The sequence below is a fragment of the Mustelus asterias genome, chromosome 14 (assembly GCF_964213995.1).
Source record: "Mustelus asterias chromosome 14, sMusAst1.hap1.1, whole genome shotgun sequence".
In the NCBI taxonomy this organism is placed as follows: Eukaryota; Metazoa; Chordata; class Chondrichthyes; order Carcharhiniformes; family Triakidae; genus Mustelus; species Mustelus asterias.
This window is the reverse complement of record NC_135814.1, coordinates 85,137,385-85,160,764: the sequence shown is the minus strand read 5'-3', so window position 1 is coordinate 85,160,764 and position 23,380 is coordinate 85,137,385. Positions and strand designations below refer to the sequence as shown.

General features: G+C 46.0%; 1 protein-coding gene across 2 annotated transcripts in view; it reads right to left on the bottom strand.

Moving 5' to 3' along the window:
- Positions 1 to 23,380, bottom strand: part of LOC144503830 (diacylglycerol kinase beta-like) — a 559,892-nt gene that overhangs the window by 283,945 nt on the left and 252,567 nt on the right. For both annotated transcript variants that reach the window (XM_078228759.1, XM_078228758.1), the window contains 2 exons: positions 6,385 to 6,483; positions 3,153 to 3,269 (listed from right to left, as the gene is read on the bottom strand). In XM_078228759.1, the coding sequence (XP_078084885.1) occupies positions 3,153 to 3,269; positions 6,385 to 6,483 (216 nt within the window). The remainder of the gene's footprint in view (positions 1 to 3,152; positions 3,270 to 6,384; positions 6,484 to 23,380) is intronic.

The following is a 23,380-nucleotide window of genomic DNA, read 5'->3' as shown; positions in this document are numbered from 1 at the left end:
TAGGTTGATTGGCCGTGCTAAAATTGCCCCTTAGTGTGCTGGGATGCGTAGGTTAGAGGGATTAGACGGTAAATATGTAGGGATAAGGGGGTAGGGCTGGGGTGGGATTGCGGTCGGTGCAGACTCGATGAGCCAAACGGCCTCTTTCTGCACTGTACGGCTTCTATGATTCTATGAAAGGCATGGCCAAAATTGTGAAAAAAAGGAGGATTTGTGAACAGGGAGTGCAGGCCCTATGAAAATTACATTCACTTTTCATATCACCTTATTCACAAGTTTGGAGAGGTGGATTATCGATTAATATTAGGCATAAATAAAATTTAACTACCATGGCAAAATATTTTCAGTAAAATGGTTCATGTAAAGTGACATTTCTAAAGTTTGTACTCCTATCAGCCTTCTATCCCAGAAAGATAAAAACAAATAGTTATTTTAAAAAATTGAAAAATTGCCATGTATTAATATTTATTTTCAAGAGAAAATGCACTTGTGGTGGCTGTACAATGTATTTATGTACAGAGAATAAACAATGTTTCCATGCAAGAGGTCCACAATAATCCCTGACTAATAACAACAAATTTCATGTCACGGTTTTAAACAGAGCAGCAACATTGACTTGTTTTTTACGTGGTAGTGCAGTACACATGGATAATTATATGGTTATTAAATATAGGCTGACAAACCAGTGACAACAGTTTACTAAAAAAATGTCATGAGCCATTTATATTTAAAGGTTTTTTTTTCATGTTCTATGTATATCTCGAACGAATGTTTTTAGCATGCACCCGAGACCTTCAAATGGATGATTCACAATAGCAAATCAATAGAGAGTTTGATTTTTAAAAATTCAATTACAACAAGTTACCAGAACATTGGGTAATTAACTTATTGCTTACAGTTGTATAATAAAGGTATATTTGACATAAAAATAATCTCTTTATATTTTTACTAGTATTGCATGATGCATATGAAGGGGTGCAATATATTGAGTGATTTGTTCTACTTGTGTGAGATTTCTTATGTAAATAGTAGAGATTCCAACTATTAGAACGATGCAGTAGTTATTCGTCCATGTTCCACTTAAACATCCATTCTCCACTTTATACAATGTTCAAAATCTACTCATGACTTTGATACTTCTATATAACTTTCAGTCATGGAACCAATTGCTCATCCTACTTCTCTTCACTGTGGTCACATCAATAGGTTTCTGTCTCTGACGAAAGGTCATCTAGACTCAAAAACATTGGCTTTATTCTCTCCCCACAGATGATATCAGACCTGTTGAGATTTTCTAGCATTTTCTGTTTTTGTTTCAGATTCCAGCATCTGCAGTATTTTTCTTTTGTCAATAAGTTTGTTGCTATTTTGACTCGTAGCAGCACTCTCTTCTCTTAATCAGAAAATGTGCCTTTGAGCCTCGGTCCAAGATGTAACCTTTCCAGCGCAGTACTGGGCTGGTGTACTGCATTGTTGGAGGTGCCATTTTTCAGAATATTAAACTGCCTGCTTTGGTGGTTTGGGTGGATGATAATGAATTATTTGAAGAAAAGTCCAATTTTCTGGCCAACATTACTCCCTTAACCAGTTACCAAAAACTGATTGTTCATCTTCTTATTATATAATGCACACAATGCCTGCCTTGTTTAGCTGTTTTACAATAGTAGCAGTTCGTGTAGATTTAGTGCTCTACTTACAAAGCCAAGTATCCTGAATGCTTCCTCAACAGCGTTATCAATTTGCACTGCTGAGTTCAAAGGTTTGTGAATATGTGCCCCCATGTCCTACTGTTTTTGCACATCCTTCAAACTAGTACCATGTAGATTAGACTACCCCTCTGGCACAACCATCCTTCTAAACCATGGTTGGTTAACGAAAAGCTTTGAAAGTAATAAGTTACTTTTGTACATTTTATGCAGTTTTACAATATACAATTGAGAACGAAAAGTGGTTTCACAATGTTATAATATAAAAAACAAGCTAATTAAATAAGAATTGAATGCCTCCTCCACCTGATGTGAGCTCTGGGATTGGGGGGCGCGGTTGCGTGGGAGGTGGAGTGTTCAATTTAGCTCAGTTGGCTGGACAGCTGGTTACTGATGTGGAGCGATGCCAACAGTGCGGGTTCAATTCCCTTACTGGCTGAGGCTATTGATGAAGGTCCGCCTTCTCAACCGTGCCCCTCGCCTGAGGTTTGGCGATCTTTAGGTTAAATCACCACCAGTCACACCTCCCCCTTGAATACCATTAGCCTTTGGTCATCTGCAACTATGGCAACTTTACCTTACTGTATGACTTGAATCTGTCTTTAATGGGTCCATATGCCCTGATAGCACTCTCTCTTAATTTATGAGTGAAACATTTTCCTGTTGATTCTGACATCCGTTGCATGGTTTTGCTCCTATCTCTTTTGCTCCCTTTATTGTTTTTTTTTAATAGATTTTCCAGAATTTCTGCTTAAGTTTAGCCCAGTTAACCTGAGGTCAATTCATTTCTTATCCTTGCAAAATTTGGCTTGCTTAAATTTAAAACCTCTGCATCTCTCGTCTCCCTTTCGAACCTAATATCAAAATATTATAGCTGTTGTTTATATCAAACAGCACAACAAAACAGCAATTCATCCTCAAGGTTGCTGCAGATTCCTTCCTCAGCTGCTAGCATGTTACTCATGTGTCAGCTTTCATAGAATCATAGAATCTATAGTGCAGAAGGAGGCCATTTGGCTCATCGAGCCTGCACCGACAACAATCCCCGTAACCCCACATATTTACCCTGCTAATCCCCCTGACACTAAGGGGCAATTTAGCATGGCCAATCTACCTAACCTGCACATCTTTGGACTGTGAGAGGAAATCGGAGCACCTGGAGGAAACCCACACAGACACGGGGAGAACGTGCGAACTCCACACACAGTCACCCGGGGCTGGAATTGAACCTGGGTCCCTGGTGCTGTGAGGCAGCAGTGCTAACCATTGTGCCACCCCTTTGCTCAGTCCTCTTGATGTCAGACAGGTAAGTATATAAAAATTGGTGCAGCAAAGCTGTCCATTTTCAAGCCTCTCCAGTTCCACCTTCACCAGGGGTCACATCAATCCCTTTACATTTCAAGTTAATAAATGGGAATTGCTGATGAATTGATCTTTTTAACATACCTGCAGTCCTTGCCCATCTACTGTTGTCGAGTTGTATTTAAAAGCCTGATTGTTATCATCTGAACTTGTGGTAGTTGGTGAATCATTTTCAGCCTTTTTCTGATTGGGCTGTCTATCCTTTAAAACAGAAAACCAACCCAAACAATTAATCAAATCTGATTCCAGCGTATCATAATAATTGCAACATTTTCTACATCTGACTGCATCACTGAAATCAGTATTCTAAATTGTCCGCAACGTTTAAAATCTATGCATCAAGGACAATCCAAGGACACTTAGCCATACATCTTTTAAAAAACTTTTTGCCCAATTGGACTCTAATTTCCCTTATTTCTGATTCCCACGTGTGTGACATTGTGTGTTTATTATTTTTTGCCTTCTGGTTTTGTGGTTAATAAATTTGCTCCTTCTTTGGCTCAAGAAAACCTTGTTTGATTGGCTCCTTATTGCTCACAGCTTACATGGTTGAATACATTTCTATTCGGACAATGGTTTATTCTTGTGAAAAAGAAACTTGAACCTTTGTTGTGACTAACTGAAGAGGTTGAACAAAGGGAGCATGTTCACTCCAACTCAATACCACTCCTGAAAGCTGCCAGCCAATCGGAGGCCTGCAGCACGCCATTATTATCAGCCCCACAGAGCGATGGCCACTGTCAGCCCCAGACTTGGTCCTGCTGAAGGGATTGGTGACGGATCCCTCAATAGAGATGAGTATGGCAGGTCATGGGGGTGGGATTGTCAGATGGGCAAAGGGGTGGTTTTCAGTGGGCACCTCCCTTCCAAATGCCAGGTTTCTCAGTCAGGGACATGGGGCCTGTCAATGAGGGACATCTACACACTGCCCTCGTGGGCCACAGGGTTTGCTGGGTGGCTTCCCTGGATGATACGTTCTCCGCACACCATTGGTATTCAATCTGAAGTGCCTCCATTGGCCACCAGGATGGAAAGTCACCCCACTACCCTTCTTGGCCTGAGCTTGATCACAGGGAGTCGTGAATGTTATAGGGTGCCCACCCTGCACCCTACTTCCCAATCTAGTGGCAGCCACCTGTGTTTATAATGAAACCACAGGCTGCCAATCAGAATTAGACTCTGTCAACATTGCGGTTAGGATCAATGGGGTAATTGAGCTGGATTCAACCATAAAGGGAAATCAAAATAAACACAGGTGGTTGGAGGATGATAGAAATCCATTGAGCTGAGAACTGAATCTTTTACAAGACATTGCACATTGAACTTGTCACAGATCAAAAGCTTCAAGTGCAATGGAAAGGGTTTCAATGATTTCAGCTTGCTGGGAAGCCTCGGTAACTTCAAATCAAAGCTGTGTGCGTACATTTGGGTTGAGTGCACAGCTGGGCAGATTGGAACCGTCCCCCTCTGCCACCGCAGCTTCCTCCCAGGTGAAATTGAGATCTCCTCTTTGTCAGAGGACTTTAAGGGGGTCTGCTCTCACCTGCAGCTCCTAACAAGAAGAAAGGGAAATCTCTGTGCAGAATGGAGTGCTGTAATGATTTAAAATCCTGCCTGGTGACCAGGTGGTCTGGCCAATTCGGAATTTTCACAGCTGACAGGCAGGAATGCAAATGTTGATCACAGGGCTGCCTGAAAATCACCATGCCAGGGGTGCTCTTCAGGTCTGCCAGGGCTTGGAGCGGCAGTCCAGCTACGACACCCTCATTCTGGCAGAGGCTGGTGAGGTCAACTCCTTGTTCCTAGCCCAAGCCTACCCAACCTCCAGGATCCTTGAGGAGCCCTTCCTTTGCAGCTTGGCTGCAGCAGAGGGGCAAATGGCACTGGACCTACCTCCTTGAGCTCCCTTGGGGTCCAAGTCACCAGGCCAGGGTATCAGTGCCAGGGTGCCGTGGACAGCGCACTGTTGACACGGCCAAGGCTCATGGCCTGATGGGGGTTGAGTGAGGGGTCTGTGGGGTCTGAGAGGTCGGGGGGCCTGAGTGGGGGCTCGGACTGGATAAAACTCATGCCTGTGTGGTGTGGATTGGGGACGATAACTCTCATTGCTGAGGGATTGGTGGTGTTTCCTTGATCCTCAGAGTCCAACATGCAATGTTCTCGCTTGTAAGGACCTGTACGAAAACTTGCTTGCTGCAGATCCCGCTGGGGAGGTGGGGGGTGAAAAGCGAGGGCCATTTGACTTGGGCTGCAAGCCCGCTAATTGTATTTAAATTTGTGGATTTGAATATGCATCAGCTTTTTGCCCACTACGGACAGGAACTCAATGAGGCCGGCAGCGCAGCTTGGGAGGGTCGCAGCGGATTCTCTTTTTCGCCGACTCCCAATTCTCTGGGCCATTGCGATTCGCGATCGCAGGTGGCGAGCCTGAAGACCCCCCCATAATCTCTGCTTATTATAAATGATCTGGTGTAGGGAAATTAGACACACATGAAATTTCTTCACAAGTTCCTATCATCAACATTGGTGCAGAAAACAACATAAAATTAGGCCTCCCGGAGTACAATCCAGGAAATTCTGTATTCCTACTGTTCCCAAACAGGTACTTGACAAGCAAGTTCAAATGGTATTCATTTCATAATATCTTCACCTTTTTATTTCCATTTTCTAAACACCTTACTCACGGCTTGGTTCTTACACCTCAGCCAACCATTAGGAGAGCTGAATTCCTACGTCAGATCATAATCCCCCTGATTATTCTAGCATCTAGTCATGAATATACTCTAGACTTGATTAATTTGTAAACTCATGTCTTGCTTAATCAGACCAATGGAAAAGTTCCAAATATTCAAAGCTGCTCACAGTATTTATACTTTAAGAGTAATTTTTTGGCAAGGAAACAACACACATGTATTCACAACACCCAACCTGTGCTTGAACTCAAAATATACACACTTGAAGAGATTGGGAACCTATTTAAAAGAAATGGCAGCTAATTTAATCATTTACCTCTAACAATACTTGAAGTATTAAAGACGGAAATGAAAAAAGATCAATGTGTTCTGTTACTCAATAGTTTCACAGAATATTTTTTATCTACTGCCCGTTTTTGCATGTACCTGCATGCCTTTATTCCCTTCTGAATCAAGAATTGGTCCACTCTTTTTTGAATATTTCTCTCAAGTCAACATTTTGAGAACGCTAAGAGTGAAATTCAAAAACCAGAGGAAGTTTAAAAGATTAAGAGGAAAGTAATACAAAATTACACTTGAAATCTCAGGATTTGCACAAGAAAATAAATTGTTGGATGCCTTACCAGGACTACAGGGCATATGTAGGAGGGAAGTAATATATGGTCTTTTAGTTGGCCACCGTCACATTCAGGTTTGATATGTGAGACACATTTGTTGTGAAGCTGCAAAAAAAAAAACAATAAGTAACTCAAACTAGAAATAACTAACAAGTAAAGATGACCTTAACAATCAATGATGGAGGGTTACACAGTCCAAATAGATTCTAAAATAATTAAATGAAGTCAAGAATCAAAGTTCTAGGATTGTATAATGGGCCCAGACAGGATTTCCATAGAGTGGCTATCATAGTTGGATTGCCACTTTGTTCTTTATTACTCATCTCAGCCTGGGGCGATATATTTCTCACTTGGACTTCTGACCTAGGCCTGTGAGAAGTGTGCAGCGCAGCAGCTCCAGACTCCTTCCAGTACAGGATAGGGTAATTGGGGGTGGGAGGGAAGTGGAGCCACAATGATTTCTTAAGGTACTAGCTGTGTAAAGCAGCAAGTTTAAAAGTCCCAGTCACTTTGAGAAGCCAGGGAGAAAGTAAATGTGTGAGAATTGGGGAGTGGGGGGGGAGGTGGGGTATTCTTCTAACTTGTCCTGGGTAATAATTCAGTTAAAAATGTTGGAACATTTGAAGTGTTTGATTTCTATCTCAGTTTTGGATGGTCCCAGTACAGGGTAATTACCTATCGGATGTTTAAGCTTCTAGCCAATTGTCATGTAGTCCTTGTGTGGGGATTTTTGGCAGGGGTGGGCAGTCCTCCACCGTAAGTTCTGGGGTAGCTCTGGGATACGGTCCTCAGGAAATGGAAGTTCTGGGCCATTATGATTAAAACAATGGGTGGGATTCTCCAGCCGTGCATGCCCCAAGACTGGAAATTCCTGCCCAAGGACCTTTAAATGGTTCACTGAATTTTCTCTCTCAACCACGACGATTCCCACGGCAGGCTTTATCAAAAATATTACATTCTCAAAGCAAAAGACAAGGAGTGACAGCACCCTAAGGGCTTGATTGACAAGGGCCTACAAGCTGAGGCCTGCAAGCATGTAACCCACTTGCCCTCTAAAGTGCAAAGTAAAATATGGCCAGGAGAAAAGTGAAAACATTGGATATCTTGAAAAATTAAAAGAAGAATCCATCGACAAATTTAAAAAAACTAAATTCAGATTAAATTTAATTTGTGGCTTAGGAATGAAGGTATCCTCATTCTGGATTCTTTCAGGAGGTAACCCTGATGTATCTATGAAAAGAATCTGCATGCTGTCTTGATGCGCAATATAACTCACGAGGCTAGAGATGCTCGAGGAAATAAAGGCTTTTATTGACTACTACAATAGAGCTACCATATATAGTACACGATCCCAGACTGAAGGGTCCCAGACAGAGCAGTGACCTTTATACCTCTCCCAGGAGGCGGAGCCCGACTGGGATGTACCATAATAACCATATTACAGGTAGGACAGCCCAACTCTAACCCCAACAGTAACATGTAGAACAGCCCAACCCTAACCCCAATAGTAACATATATACAGACTCATAATACTGGCCAGACCCTGGCTCAGTACTACCTGGTGGGAACCAACGATGGTTCACCACATTCACCCTTCCTTTGAAGACAAAGGCCGGCGGGGTACAAAAAAACACAGAACAATTGGTCATCAGTCTATAAGTTCAGACGGTCAGGGGGACTGCACCGTCGTTGTGACCTCCTCAACACCGGCGATGACACCGGAGTAGGCACTCGCGGTGGCGTTCTCCCCAAGGCGGTGTCCAACGGCTCCTCCAATGTCTCACGGGCCGGTTGACCCCGAGGTGGTGACAATCCGCTGAACTTGGACACGCCTTGAAGTGGCGACCATCTCCTGGACTCAGGCAAGCTGTACACGGGAGTAAAAGGGTTAAGTGATGGTCCCGATGCTGCCCGCGCCGTGTCAGGAGGGGAAACAATAGTTGGGGGGTCTCTAACAGGAGGTATGGGAGCGACAGGGGTTTCCAAGCCCCCTGCTGGCGCCAGGTCTCGAATCGAGACCGTGTCCTCTCGCCCGTCAGGGTATGCCACATAGGCATACTGAGGGTTGGCGTGGAGGAGATGGACCTGTTCAATCAAAGGGTCGGACTTGCGGGCCCTAACATGTCGCCGCAGGAGGACAGGTCCTGAGTACGTCAACCAAGATGGTAATGAGGTCCCAGAGGAAGACTTCCGAGGGAATGAAAACAGTCTCTTATGGGGGGTAGCGTTGGTTGCCGTACACAGGAGTGAGCGTATGGAGTGGAGCGCATCAGGGAGCACCTCTTGCCAACGGGAGACTGGAAGGCCTTTTGACTTCAATGCCAGTAAGACAGCCTTCCAGACTGTAGCATTCTCACGTTCCACCTGTCCGTTACCCCTAGGGTTGTAGCTCGTGGTTCTACTAGAGGCAATCCCGTATGAGAGCAGGTATTGCCTCAAGTCATCGCTCATGAACGACGAGCCCCTATCGCTGTGGATGTAACAGGGGTACCCGAACAGGGTGAAAAGATCACGAAATGCCTTGATAACCGTGGCAGCGGACGTATCAGAACAGGGAATGACAAAAGGGAATCGTGAGTACTCATCAATGATATTGAGGAAGTACACATTCCGATCTGTCGAGGGAAGGGGGCCCTTAAAGTCCACACTCAGTCTTTCGAAGGGACGAGTGGCCTTAATGAGGTGTGCCCTGTCAGGTCGGTAAAAGTGCGGTTTGCATTCCGCGCACACCCGGCAGCTTCTAGTTATGGACCTGACATCCTCCACCGAGTAGGGGAGTTTCCGGGCTTTTACGAAGTGGTAGAGCCGAGTGACCCCTGGATGGCAGAGGTCATTGTGGAGAGCCTGCAAACGATTCTCCTGCATATTGGCGCATGTTCCACGCGACAGGGCATCCGAGGGTTCGTTGAGTTTCCCTGGATGATTTATGATGTCGTAATTATAGGTGGAGAGTTCGATTCTCCACCTCAAGATCTTATCGTTCTTGATCTTGCCCCGTAACGTGTTATTGACCATGAACGCCACGGACCTCTGGTCCGTGATCAGGGTGAACCATTTTCCCGCCAAGTAATGGCGCCAATGCCGGACGGCCTCCACAATGGCCTGGGCCTCCTTTTCCACCGCTGAATGTCGAATTTCGGGGCCTTGGAGGGTGCGAGAAAAAAAGGCGACGGGCCTGCCCGCCTGGTTAAGTGTGGCGGCCAGGGCGAAATCAGATGCATCGCTCTCCATCTGGAAGGGGATGGACTCATCGATAGCGTGCATCGTGGCTTTCGCGATGTCGGCTTTTAGTTTTTCAAAGGCCAATCGAGCCTCTGGTGCTAGGGGAAAAGAGGTAGACTTGATGAGCGGACGGGCTTTGTCCGCGTAATTGGGAACCCACTGTGCGTAGTAAGAGAAGAAGCCTAAGCATCTTCTCAGTGCTTTTGCGCTAGTGAGCAGGGGAAGTTCGAGGAGGGGACGCATACGGTCTGGATCAGGGCCAATGACCCCGTTTTCCACCACATATCCGAGGATAGCTAGGCGGCGCGTGCGAAATACACACTTCTCCCTGTTGTAGGTCAGATTCAGGCGAGATGCAGTGCGAAGGAACCTAAGAAGGTTGGTATCGTGGTCCTGCTGGTCATGGCCGCAGATGGTGACGTTATCCAGGTACGGGAAGGTAGCCCGCAGTCCGTTATGGTCCACCATTCGGTCCATAGCACGCTGGAAGACCGGAACCCCATTCGTGACACCAAAAGGAACCCTTAGAAAATGGTACAAGCGACCATCCGCCTCAAAAGCCGTGTATTGTCGGTCCTCTGGGCGAATGGGGAGCTGGTGGTAGGCAGACTTTAGGTCGATGGTGGAGAACACCCGGTACTGCGCAATCTGGTTGACCATGTCAGAAATGTGCGGGAGGGGATACGCATCCAGCTGCGTGTATCTATTAATGGTCTGACTATAGTCAATGACCATCCGGGGTTTGTTCCCACTCTTGTCCACCACGACCTGCGCTCTCCAAGGACTAGCGCTAGATTGTATGATCCCTTCCTTGAGGAGCCGCTGAACCTCAGATCGAATGAAGATCCGATCCTCAGCGCTGTAACGCCTACTCTTAGTCGCGATGGGCTTGCAGCCTGGCACGAGATTCTGGAATAGGGAGGGTGTGGTAATCTTAAACGTTGAGAGGCTACAGGTGGAGCGCGTTGGACAATTTGGAGGCTGCTGTTCTCCCACTGAAAGCGGAGGGAGTGGCCCACCGTACTGTAGGGTTACACTCTTCAAGTGGACCATGAAATTTAGTCCGAGGAGTATTTGGCGCGCAAAGGTGCGGTAACACCAGGAGTTTGAAGCTCTCGTAAACTGTGCCCTGCACCGTTAGATTTACCACGCAACTCCCTAGCACGGTGACAGACCGGGACCTTGACGCCATTGAGATTGTCTGCTTGACAGGATGGATCTGGAGGCCACACCGCTTCACGGCGTCTGGGTGAATAAAGCTCTCCGTGCTCCCGCTGTCAAACAGACAATAAAACGTGCGTTTGTTTACCTGTATGTCCATCATGGACTTGTCGAGTCTGTGAGGCTTTGCCTGGTCCAGGATAATCGACGCCACCGTTGGTTCGTGAGCGCCACTGCAGGAGCTGAGATGGATGATGACGACCCCTGCTGGTCATTCGCGGTCGGTGCTGACCAAAATGGCTGCTCCCATAGGTCGCACGTGGGCGATGGCGCCAAAATGAGCGACCCCTGGTGGTCGCGCGTCTCTTGCGACTCCGTCGTCAGGAATGGCGACGTCCTGGCCTCGCACGTGGAAGAAACCCTTGACGATTCCGACGACGAGGAACCCGGTTCCGGGGAGTCACACGCCGCACTGCTGTTCCTGGATGTAAGTTTGGATCGACATACCTTTGAATAATGCCCCTTCTTGCCGCAGGCGGAGCACAACACCGCTTTAGCGGGACATCGCTGCCGAGTGTGCTTCACTCCCCCACAGAAGTAACACCGTGGGCCGCCTGGAGCTGCTGCCGTCGTCAGGCCCGATGGTGGGCACGCCATCACGCAGCTTTTCGGACCCGCTGGACGAAGTGGGGTCTGTGACTGCTCCTGCCACGCTGTCTCCACGTGGTCTTCGGGATACATCGCCAGGCTTTTGGAGGCCGTTTCTAGCGTATCCACTAGCTCTATAGACTCAGTGAGATCGAGATTACCTTGCTTCAACAGTCGAAGTCGGATATAAGATGATCCGATTCCCGCCACAAACGCATCTCGAGCGAGGTCATTCATGTTCTGGTCTGCCGACACTGCTTTGCAGTTACAGCCCCTGGCTAGCTGTAGGAGCTCGCACGCGTACTGTTCCGTCGTTTCGCCGGGCTGCCATCGTCGAGTGGCTAAGAGATATCGAGCATGCATCTCGTTTGGCGGTTTAATGTAGCGCTTCTTAAGAAGCTCGAGGGCCCCTTTGTAGTCGGTGGCCGCATGGATCGCTAAATATACAGCGTCGCTTACCCTCGCGTGGAGTACCCGAAGTCTGTCGTCATCTGTGGTGACTGCTGCGGAGGCTTCGAGGTAATCCTGAAAACATTTCAACCAGTGGTCGAAGGTGTTGGAGGCGCCCGCCGCACGTGGGTCCAGCGTAAGACGTTCGGGTTTTAACATTTGCTCCATGCTCTCTGTATCGTTTTCTTTTTTTTTTCAACGACGAGAGTTCAATTAGTAGTCAATAAAATTGATGCGCGATATAACTCACGAGGCTAGAGATGCTCGAGGAAATAAAGGCTTTTATTGACTATTACAATAGAGCTACCATATATAATACACGACCCCAGACTGAAGGGTCCCAGACAGAGCAGTGACCTTTATACCTCTCCCAGGAGGCGGAGCCCGACTGGGATGTACCATAATAACTATATTACAGGTAGAACAGCCCAACCTTAACCCCAACAGTAACATGTAGAACAGCCCAACCCTAACCCCAACAGTAACATATATACAGACTCATAGTACTGGCCAGACCCTGGCTCAGTACTACCTGGTGGGAACCAACGATGGTTCACCACATGTCTGTAGCTACTTGTGGAAATGCAACATGTGTTGTACCTGTGTATTTTCAAAAGATGCATGATAGGATGCAAGATAGGAGGTTTGCGGATAAAATTATGTTTATGACATCGTACGAATTCGGGCAGCATGGACTGGAAATTGGAAGTGGTGCTGAATGGATATTTATTGGACTGGAAATACATAACATTTGCATTCCTGAAATGCCTCTGTTGAGTTCATGAACCCCTTTTATTTATTTGTAGGTAAGCGAGGGGTAATCATGAGGCGGAGTGGGTAGACTCCCTGCCTTGGGGCAAGAAGCTCTCGGTTCAGTCCTACTCCAGCACTTGATGGGCAAGGAAGGTGTGCTCATAACGCAACCAAGCAGGTTGTGTACCAACGTGTAAATCCTAACAACATGCACCAATGGCAGGTGGTAAGAGGGGAGAAATTGCTGGTCAGCTATGTGATGGAAAGAAATTGGACGTTTTTTTAATTCTTCCATGGGATGTGGGTGACACTGGCTAGGCCAGCAAATTCTGGTCATCCCTAATTGCCCCTGAGAAGGTGAGGGTCAGCCACCATGTTGAACTGCTGAAGTCCGTGTGGTGTAGGTACACCCAGAGTACCGTTAGGAAGAAAATTCCAGGATTTTGACCCAGTGACAGTGAAAGGATAGCAATATAGTTCCAAATCAGGATGGTGTGCATCTTAGAGGGGAACTTGCAGATGATAGTGTTCTTTCCGTAGAGAGTACATTATCCCACGATGAACAATTATCTACGTACCATTCACCAGGTATAATTTCTCAGGACCACCACTGCACAAAACACTGCAACTTTTGTATGCAACGTCTCCACAAGAGCCAGTGTTTCAGTAGCCAGAATACTTTTAACAATCTGTTTGATTTTCTTAGCTACCGGACAGCATTTCTCAACCTCACCATGAAGAAATACCAATGAAACCAGCTGTATTAAAATACTTATCAGGAAGATTGGCATGTGAAGCATCATGATTTATAACTTGCTTCATGTTCTTTGGGTCACCTAAATAGGGGAACTTAAGAACACATTTTTCGAGACTTAAATTTTGTAATCTTTTGTTTATGCTTAAAATATCCTCTGCTGTGGGGTATGTCATCAAAGTACTGAACAGCAACAAACAAAACTAGTTTCGGGTCTAATCTGAATGCATAACCGGATCAACTGGCCAATCGAGCTTTACAACTATTATGGTCTCTTCTTTAGATATAAAATCACTCCTCTGTGATGACCTACATATTTAACTGGAATAAACACAATATTCTCTAAATTGGATTGTTGATTAGAAGTATACCAGACTCACTTAGCTTTTCTAAACCAAAACATTTAAGAGCCTATGAGCCTGATTCCCAATTTTAAATTTTCCTCGACGCATGTCAAATTCCACATTAATACTCCATAAGAAATTATCAACACACATCATGAAGGTACCTGATGGTAACAACAAAACATTGAGAGATCTATTTTTCGGTCGATCACATTCTAGTTTCAACAAAACATATCTCACCAAAAATCACCTGGAAGCATCCTTCAGGATGTGGAGATGCCGGCGTTGGACTGGGGTAAGCACAGTAAGAAGTCTCACAACACCAGGTTAAAGTCCAACAGGTTTATTTGGTAGCACAAGCCACAAGCTTTCGGAGCGCTGCTCCTTCATCAGGTGAGTGGGAGTTGTGTTCACAAACAGGGCATATAAAGACACAAACTCAATTTACAAGCTAATGGTTGGAATGCGAGTCTTTACAGGTAATCAAGTCTTAAAGGTACAGACAATGTGAGTGGAGAGAAGGTTAAGCACAGGTTAAAGAGATGTGTATTGTCTCCAGCCAGGACAGTTAGTGAGATTTTGCAAGTCCAGGCAAGTCGTGGAAGTTACAGATAGTGTGACATGAACCCAAGATCCTGCAAGAAGTGGGGGTGTGGGGATGGCCTTGGTGAGATGTTCATCTTCATCGATGACATGTTGAAGGCTCCGGAAAAGATGTCGTAGGTTCTCCAAGGCGGCCTTCACGACACAAACAACTTGCCTTCAAACAACCGCACAACCTCAAACAGACCATTGTCCGCAGCAAACTACCCAGCCTTCAGGAGAACAGTAACCACGACACCACACAACCCTGCCACAGCAACCTCTGCAAGACGTGCCGGATCATCGATACGGATGCCATCATCTCACGCGAGAACACCATCCACCAGGTACACGGTACATACTCTTGCAACTCGGCCAACGTCGTCTGCCTGATACGCTGCAGGAAAGGATGTCCCGAGGCATGGTACATTAGGGGGACCATGCAGACGCCACGACAATGGACGAATGAACACCACTCGACAATCACCAGGCAGGAGTGTTCTCTTCCTGTTGGGAAATACTTCAGCAGTCACTGGCATTCAGTCTCTGATCTTCCGGTAAGTGTTCTCCAAGGCGGCCTTCACGACACACGACAATGCAGAATCGCTGAGCAGAAACTTATAGCCAAGTTCCACACACATGAGGACGGCCTCAACCGGGATCTTGGTTCAGGTCACACTATCTGTAACCCCCACGACTTGCCTGGGCTTGCAAAATCTCACTAACTGTCCTGGCTGGAGACAATACACATCTCTTTAACCTGTGCTTAACGCTCTCTCCACTCACATTGTCTGTACCTTTAAGACTTGATTACCTGTAAAGACTCGCATTCTAACCATTATTTTGTAAATTTAGTTTGTGTCTTTATATGCCATGTTTGTGAACACAACTCCTGCTCACCTGATGAAGGAGCAGCACTCCGAAAGCTTGTAATTTGTGCTACCAAATAAACCTGTTGGACTTTAACCTGGTGTTGTGAGACTTCTTACTGAGCATCCTTCAGACCAGCCATAGATGCACTGATTTAGTTTCCATAGCTTTTCTTCTGCACCTGCTGTCTCTTTGGACAGTTTTGGAAACCTTCTCAATGAAAAGTTTGCTCTGCAAAAATGCAGACTTTGTACCAATTGACTGATCATGAATATGTGACCAAGGAGTCAAAAAGATGAACGATCACAGACCTGAATCGTTAACCTCTCAGCATAGATGCTGCCAGATCAATGTGTTCCAGATTTTCTGTTTTCATTCCAGATTTCCAGCATCCATAATATTTTGTGTTTGATTGCTAAGGTAACTTTTCCAACAGTGGGAGAATCCACTCTAATATCTGCACCATCCAGTTGCTCTTCAAAATGCCTAGCTGCTAACCTTGCTTTAGCCTTATACATCCTATTTGCATGGGGAAACTTTCCAGTACAAAACAGGTGATGAGTTTGGTTGACATTTGACTGGTACAACAGAGTGAACTCCAAACTCTCTCCAATTAGCACCCTTTGTTTTGCTTCTTTTATTAGTTTAACTTCAAGTTTATTGGCAGCCACCAAAACTTCACGATCAAGCCGACTTCTAATATTAGTTCCATTAAGTGACTGTTCTGTGTTATTTCATTGTAATCAATACAACTTTTTATGCCTGTAGGAATTACTGCTGCAAGACCTCCCTCTTGAACTCTGAGGTTTCTTTTGTAAGTTGTGATTCTTTTCTGACTTAAGAATCACTTTGGGACCCACTATCATTACTTGTACTGTGGCATTTTAACTCTTTCATCCCATTCTGTTAGTCCATGGACGTTCCTTGGCCATCATCCTGAATGGTTATCTAAAATTTAAACTTATCCTGGTTTACCCTGGTACATCAAATAATTGCTACATCTCCACTCACTGCACCCCCTGGAACATATAGCATCAATGCACCCACTGTGGGATATTGTTCTGAGCATGCGATAGTCTTGTCATGTGTGTCGTGATCACTTGCATTACCACTATCCAGTCTGTAATCCACCTCATTCTGTTCCTCAAGATCTTTATGAGGAACTATCATGAGATTTGAGGTGTAGGATGCCTGGTTTACTTCTATCAGGCTGCTCAAAGTCTGATATCTTATAATTAATTCCATTTAACCCTGAGAAATGAACCTTAAAAGTTTGAAGGTTATAATTGAAAAGTACGATAACCATCACAACATGTTGGCTTTCAGAGTCATTTCATTCCCTACAATCTTCTATTTCATAGTATACCAAATCTGAATCGAACTTTGCCTCAGAAGGTCTGATAATCTCAGTGATCTATCAATGCCATCTCTTAACGCAATCTTGGTAACAGTTAGTTCCCCTCTATTCAAAGCATTTGAATGCTCAGAAAAAAATGGAAATAATTGTAGTAGCTTCTACATCAGAAAGACTATCACAAAGAACAGAAGCTGAGGGTCTGGCTTTATCTCTCAATTTCCAAGGAGACACAAGCTATAGAATACCCAAAGCTGACAGTCTCTCAAGCTGCTTCTCTCTACCTGCTGGCTATACAGAATTCAGAGACAACTCAAATCAAAGAATCTCACTAGGCTGCACCTACCTCCATGGTAATGTGACATACATGGCCTGTTTCCAGGTAGATTGCAAATTAACTACCTTTCCATTCCAACTCTTTTCGTAATTCTAGGAAATAGCATGAATAATTTATCCCTTACTCAAATAACTCCAAATGTCATGTCTCCAGTTCTTTAGCTGCCATTTTATGATCTTGCCTTTCCAGCTGCTAACCTCTTAAATTAACACGGCCTCAACATTTTAAGTGTAATCAACTCTTGCTTGAATTGCGTTTTCTTAATCAGGATTTTCCATTTATCTTGCAATTAACACATTAACCTCCAAACTACAAAGTTATATTCTATAACATCTGTATCATGAACTAGATATTCACAACATTGGTTACCATCAAGACCTCTATTCTTTGTGTCACAGCTTAATGCCTCATTTGTTGCAGGAAGGCTGAAACAAATGACTCTTTTTGCAGGAATATTTCCAAGGCAGCAGACATCTGATCCAACCGAGTGTTGTTCTCTTAGAACTGAACACCAATTAGAAACATTTGTCTGTCCGTATGAGAAACCTGAGCACACTCTAGCATTGTAAACTCTAGCACTGAGGCAGGGGTCCCCAAAGTAAATTGTCAACATTTTGTGCAATTTGTTAAAGTTCCTGGATTTATGGAATTACCATCTGTTTTCCAAAGTCTATCAACTTTTGACCAGGCCTCATAAATCATCTTTCTTGTAGACATCCAGTAAGCAATCCCATTAGAACATCCAAACCCTCATCACTCTTCAATTAATTGGCATCCGTAGGCAGCAACAATACCAAAGCCAACTACGTTTTTTAGTAGAGTACTTACCTATGTCCAATTAGCAACATCATTCTTCCACTCGTTATAAAGTTCAAACTTTCAGAACACCAGAGGGGAATGATACCATGACAACTCAAACTTGCTTTCTGCTATTTTTAAAAAAGTTTTAAAAAGTTAAAAGTTGAAAAGTTTTTTTATTAGTGTCACAGGTAGGCTTACATTAACACTGCAATGAAATTAATGTGAAAATCCCCTAGTTGCCACACTCTGGCGTCAGTTCGGGTACACTGAGGGAGAATTCAGTATGGCCAATGCACCTAACCAGAACATCTTTCAGGCTGTGGGAGGAAACCGGAGACTCAGAGGAAACCCACACACAGGGAGAATGTGCAGACGCCGCACAGACAGTGACCCAAGTCGGGAATTGAACCCAGGTCCTTGGCACTGTGAGACAGCAGTGCTAACCACCGTGCCGCCCCCCACCCCCCCCCCCCCCCCCCCCCAGACTATTTTCCATAATCCATAAGCATTATATTCCAACCTTCATATTTGATTCTCTGCTACCCCTGTTACATTCAGATAGTCAGATATATCATTAGAAGCTTTATTGACAGACATTACATATTGTGCGCATCCAATCTCAGGTCTTCTCTGATATGAACATTGACGAGTCCCAGTTAATGCCCAGCACCTGAACACAACGAACACCGATATAAAATTAACATTCAAGATTAGGGGAGAAAATGTAAAAAAAAAGGCGAAAAATAAATTTATTTTGCAAAGGAGTTCTTCATATGGTAACGGTTCTCCAAATTTCTAGCATATTCTTGAAAATCCAAGGAAGCTCTGAAACACAAATCTCCCTCAGCCCACTCTTGTAAATAGTTCTTTCTGTTCTTAGAAAACATATCAAATGTAATCTATGGTTTGACAGAAAACTATAAAGCGAGTGTTTGCTGCTGCACAGTTTGAGAAAAGTTGATGATCTACTGGCTTAGAAGGTAGTTTTTGTTAGTTATTTATGAGGTAGAAGCTTAAAGCAGTAAAATCGCCAACTACAAACACTCTCAGATGCTTTGGAAAATCAATTTTCTCCTCTCCACTTGCCAATCTAAAATAATGTGAATTACATCTTTTAACATCCAGTTCCTGATGTTGATCCTAAGGGTTTACTGGCTATAACATTTCCTTGTGCTTTAGTCAGATGCCTTGCACCACTGGCTAGTTCCTGTACTGTGCTCAGGGAAGGGCCACCAGAAGTCACTGAATCAATCAAATTTGGCTATTGCTGGTCTTGGCATGGAATCATAGATCAATCTTCAAGTGTTCGGCTGCAAGACCAGTGCTGCACTAGAGTTACTTAAACAACCATGCATACAAATTGGGGGTGTGGCAATTTTAAAGAACCATCGCAGAATGTCTGGAAGTGCTTTGGAGTGTTTTTGGAGGTATTGTGGTAAGTTCCTGGATTTGGCAGGGAGTGGTGCTGCTTCCACACTGGACAGTGACTTGTGCGCACAAAGGCTGCAACAGGCAAGGAACAACATTGGCTGCACTGCTGGTTTTCAGGAAGATGCAGCAGAGCTACAGAGGGGGCAAGCTCTGCACGATGTCCTCAGCCAATCTGGAGTCAGACTCCTCCATGCTCCTTAACATTGACAGGTGGCTGTTTTGCAGGCCAACCAATGCACCCAGTATCTCAGTTTGTTTGTCCATTCAGTGGTAGCCTGAATGCCCATTGAAGTCCTTATCTGAACCCTCCGCAGAAAACCAACCACGACCTCACCCACGAGTGAAGTTGGCAAACAATTATCCTTTCCCCCAAGGCCTGGTTATCGCCCACTCATATCCGATGACTCAACATATGCTGATCCCAAATCTATAGTTATCTCCAAGGTACATGCAGTACCAATATCAGGGCTGGTGGTTGTGAGCATCAGATGAAGTGACAGTGCCACTCCATCAGTGCTATGCTGTTATTCTCTCTTTCCTCCTTGAGCTGCCGTGGTTGAGTAAAAACAAGAAATCAGGCTGGAAGAGTTTGGCAAAATGGGGGGATGGGAAGCAGGAAATTCCTGGTCACATCTTGCAGCTTGCGTATCATGTCTGGTGGCAGGATGAAAGTGTGCTGTGAATTGAGAAGGGACAGAAAGCTGGAACTTACTGACACCTTCAATGTTTTCATTGACATTGGTACCACAGACCCGGTTGCAGCTGGTACCAGACCATCTTTGCCACAGGGCTCAGGATGATGCATGCACCCTTGTCCCCCTCTGATTCTTCTCTGCTCCCCTGTGTACTGCCTTGTTCTCCAAGAGAGAGGACAGAATGCCAGTGATTGTGTTGTGCTATTTTTGGGTGAAGTGATGGCATGGCTGAGTAACTGGAGATATGTGCAAGGCAATGAGAGGGGGATGTGAGGATGGCAGTGGTGGGTGAGGGTAAGGTGATGGAGTATCTGGATGTTAGGTACAAGTCCTGAGTGCCAGAATGTAATACTGGAATAGTGACGTGGGTCTGGTGAACAGTACAAGATGCCATGTGAAGGTATGTTGTGTTAACCACGCTGGCTACCTGCTCCTACTTCGAGAGGATAATCCTTGATGGCTTCCTAAACTACTTTCCACTCATCCACCCTCTTTCTCCCTCCCATCCTCTCCTCCTCCTCACTACCACCACTAATGCCTCCAGTGCTGCATCCTTCACCCTGGAACCCTCTCCCTTCCCTGGTGTTTGCCATCATTTAAGAGGGACAACCTGCCTTTAAGAATAGCAGGTTAGGTACACTGTGGTTTGTGAATAATACTACTGGACTTCTTTGCTGAATGCAGAGGCAGGTGAAACTGCTAAGAAGAGGGTTCTCCCTTGGTTGGATGTTGTAATCATTTAGATGAGGTGGGTGTACCAAATCTCATGCTGCCCACCTTGATCTGAATGGGGCATGGGCACATTGTAAATTGTGACCCCCAGCACCTGAATTTATATCCTTCCATGTTTCCAACCAACAATGATCTCCCATGACAAAGTCTACAACTTTACAACTTAATTTACATGTTTAACAAAATTGAACAAATGGTTTTAAAAAGGCTAAACAACTTGCACGAGTATCGCCAAAGCTCTCGGTTGCTTTCTGTGCTGGCCAGAGCTGCATCTGGCAATAATGTTCAATAGCTTATTTTCACATGTAGGTATTTCTCAGATAATGTCAGTGTAAAGTTGCTTCAACTACTACGTTCTTTTGACAAGAGAAACTTATCCTGGGATGGCCAGTTTGGCCATCGATGGCCTCCTGAAATAACAAATGGAGAAATGAGGTGCTTCTTGCAACAGCTCTTCTTGTGCATGTTGAAGTGATGTGATGTCATTCATGGCCTGGGACTCCCAGCCACAATCTCTCGTCGGGTCCATTCCTTATCTTCTACTTGTGGAGCAGGTGGCTGCATCAACAATGTCTTTTGTATTTTTAGTTAAGCTTGTCCTCTATCCTCAAGGGAGGCCGAAGTGAGGGATCTCTGCTGCTAAGTCAATGATGAGGTGCTAGCTGTTTTTATCCAACATGCGCCCCATGATTCTGAACAGCTGCATGAAACAACTGCTGTTCCCAGAATGATGGCGTGACTTTATGTACTTTCTTGATGTGTTTTTCTGAGTTGTAATGAATGGGAAGGTTGATGTTGCTCATGACCTTGTCCATCCCATGTAGTATGAACCCCCTGTCGTGACTGGCAGGAAGGGCAATGAGGGACAGCATTGGAGCCATTCAGTTAGTGTGCAGTTAAGCATTCCTGTCTGTAGGATCTGTTCACCTGTCAGAATAGACAGAGGCAGCACTGGTCCGAAGATGAACTTCTTTTATTGAACATCATTTAAAATTAACACATCAGAATAAGGGGGCGAGGGAGGCGGGGTGAGGGAGACAGGGTGGGGGGGCCGAGATTGGGGAGGGGGGGGGGGAAGGGGGCCGAGACGGGGAGGGGGGCCGAGACGGGGGAGGGGGCCGAGACGGGGGGGGGGGGGGGGGGGTGGGGGCGGGGGCAGGGGCGAGCGGGAGCGCGGGGGGGTGGGGGGAAGGGAGGGGGGTGGGGGGAGGGGGGCGGGGGCAGGGTGCGGGGGGTGCGGGGCAGGGGGCTGGGGGGCGGGGGGAAGGGGGCGGGGGAAGGGGGCGGGGGAAGGGGGCGGGGGAAGGGGGCGGGGGAAGGGGGCGGGGGAAGGGGGCGGGGGAAGGGGGCGGGGGAAGGGGGCGGGGGAAGGGGGCGGGGGGCAGGGGTGGGGGGAAGGGGGCGGGGGGAAGGGGGCGGGGGGAAGGGGGGCGGGGGGAAGGGGGGCGGGGGGAAGGGGGGCGGGGGGAAGGGGGCAGGGGAAGGGGGGGGAAGGGGGAGGGGGAAGGGGGAGGGGGGGAGGGGGGAAGGGGGAGGGGGGAAGGGGGAGGGGGGAAGGGGAGGGGGGAAGGGGGAGGGGGCGGAGTGCGGGGGCAGGGTGCGGGGGGCAGGGTGCGGGGGGCAGAGGGCAGGGGGTGCGGGGGGGAGGACAGAGAGCGAGAGAGAGCGAGAGAAAGTGAGAGAGACTGGCAGAAGCTGGTCCCAATACTGACTTGATCCAAATCTTGGATGGAACAGAAATGAACAGATGACTGTTGCTAAAATATATGAATTCATATCTGTGTTATTGAAAGAGCCGGGCGCACATAATCTCTAACTTATATAAACAATTGGCAGCTGTGTGGCCATGAAAACTTTGTTTAGCATCATTTCTGCTAACATTGTATTTTGAAAGAAGGCAGTCAATTTCTAAGGTCATCCCAGAATTCCCAGCTGAGTTTTAAAATGTGGCCAAGTTAGCTTCAAAGTATAGCATAATTAGTTACATAGGCAGAAATACCTTAAAATGACGCCTTTTAACTGAACCAAACCATACAAAGGATCCCACACTGACATTGTCCTCATGGACATGTTCAGCTGCAGGACCACAAGACAGAATAACATTCTGCAGTAAACAAGTAAAGTTGCAGTGTGGAATGTTCTGCTACATTGCCCCATGACACTGGACCAGGTTCACCCCTGATTTTTCACCTTTTGGCCAGTGTTGATGAGCTGAGACAGATAGTGAGAGTACTGTCCCAGGTGCCATCCAGGTGTTACGTGGGGTCATACAGAAGGAAACACTGAGTCCTTGCTTGACAGTGACACACTGGCTTTTCTGTAAGACTGCAAGCCATGCTGGTTCCAGAAGACCCAAGGATTTCTGGCAGAGTGTAATGTCACTCAAGAACCAGACAAAGCAACAGCAGTCATAGATTCCGGAAATGAAGGTAAATTAGCACAATGGTGAGGAACCACTGGAAACCTACAATCCTCACAGTCCAGCAGGAAGCCCTTGAACTTGCTTCACCACCTCACCACCCTGACATGAGGCACCAAAGGTCAGCGCAGATCCTAACCAACTCAAAGGCAATGGCCATCACTGAAAACAAACGTAGAGTGAAAAGGCTGCTTCAGCTCTTCATACACCTTTATGGCTGCCTTCACCCCTGACGAAATGGACACAGTGCTGACAGCTACCAAGCCTGGGCAGGTCACTGGGATTATTGGCATTTATCCAGAATTTCTCAAGGGCCAAGACCCAAATGGTTGGATATAGCTTGGAAAACTTGCCTCCAACATCTTTGACACTGGGATAATCCCAGGAGTCTGATACTGTTCCAAAGCTGTTGCCATCCTAAAGCCAAGAAAACCAACCCAATATTCCAA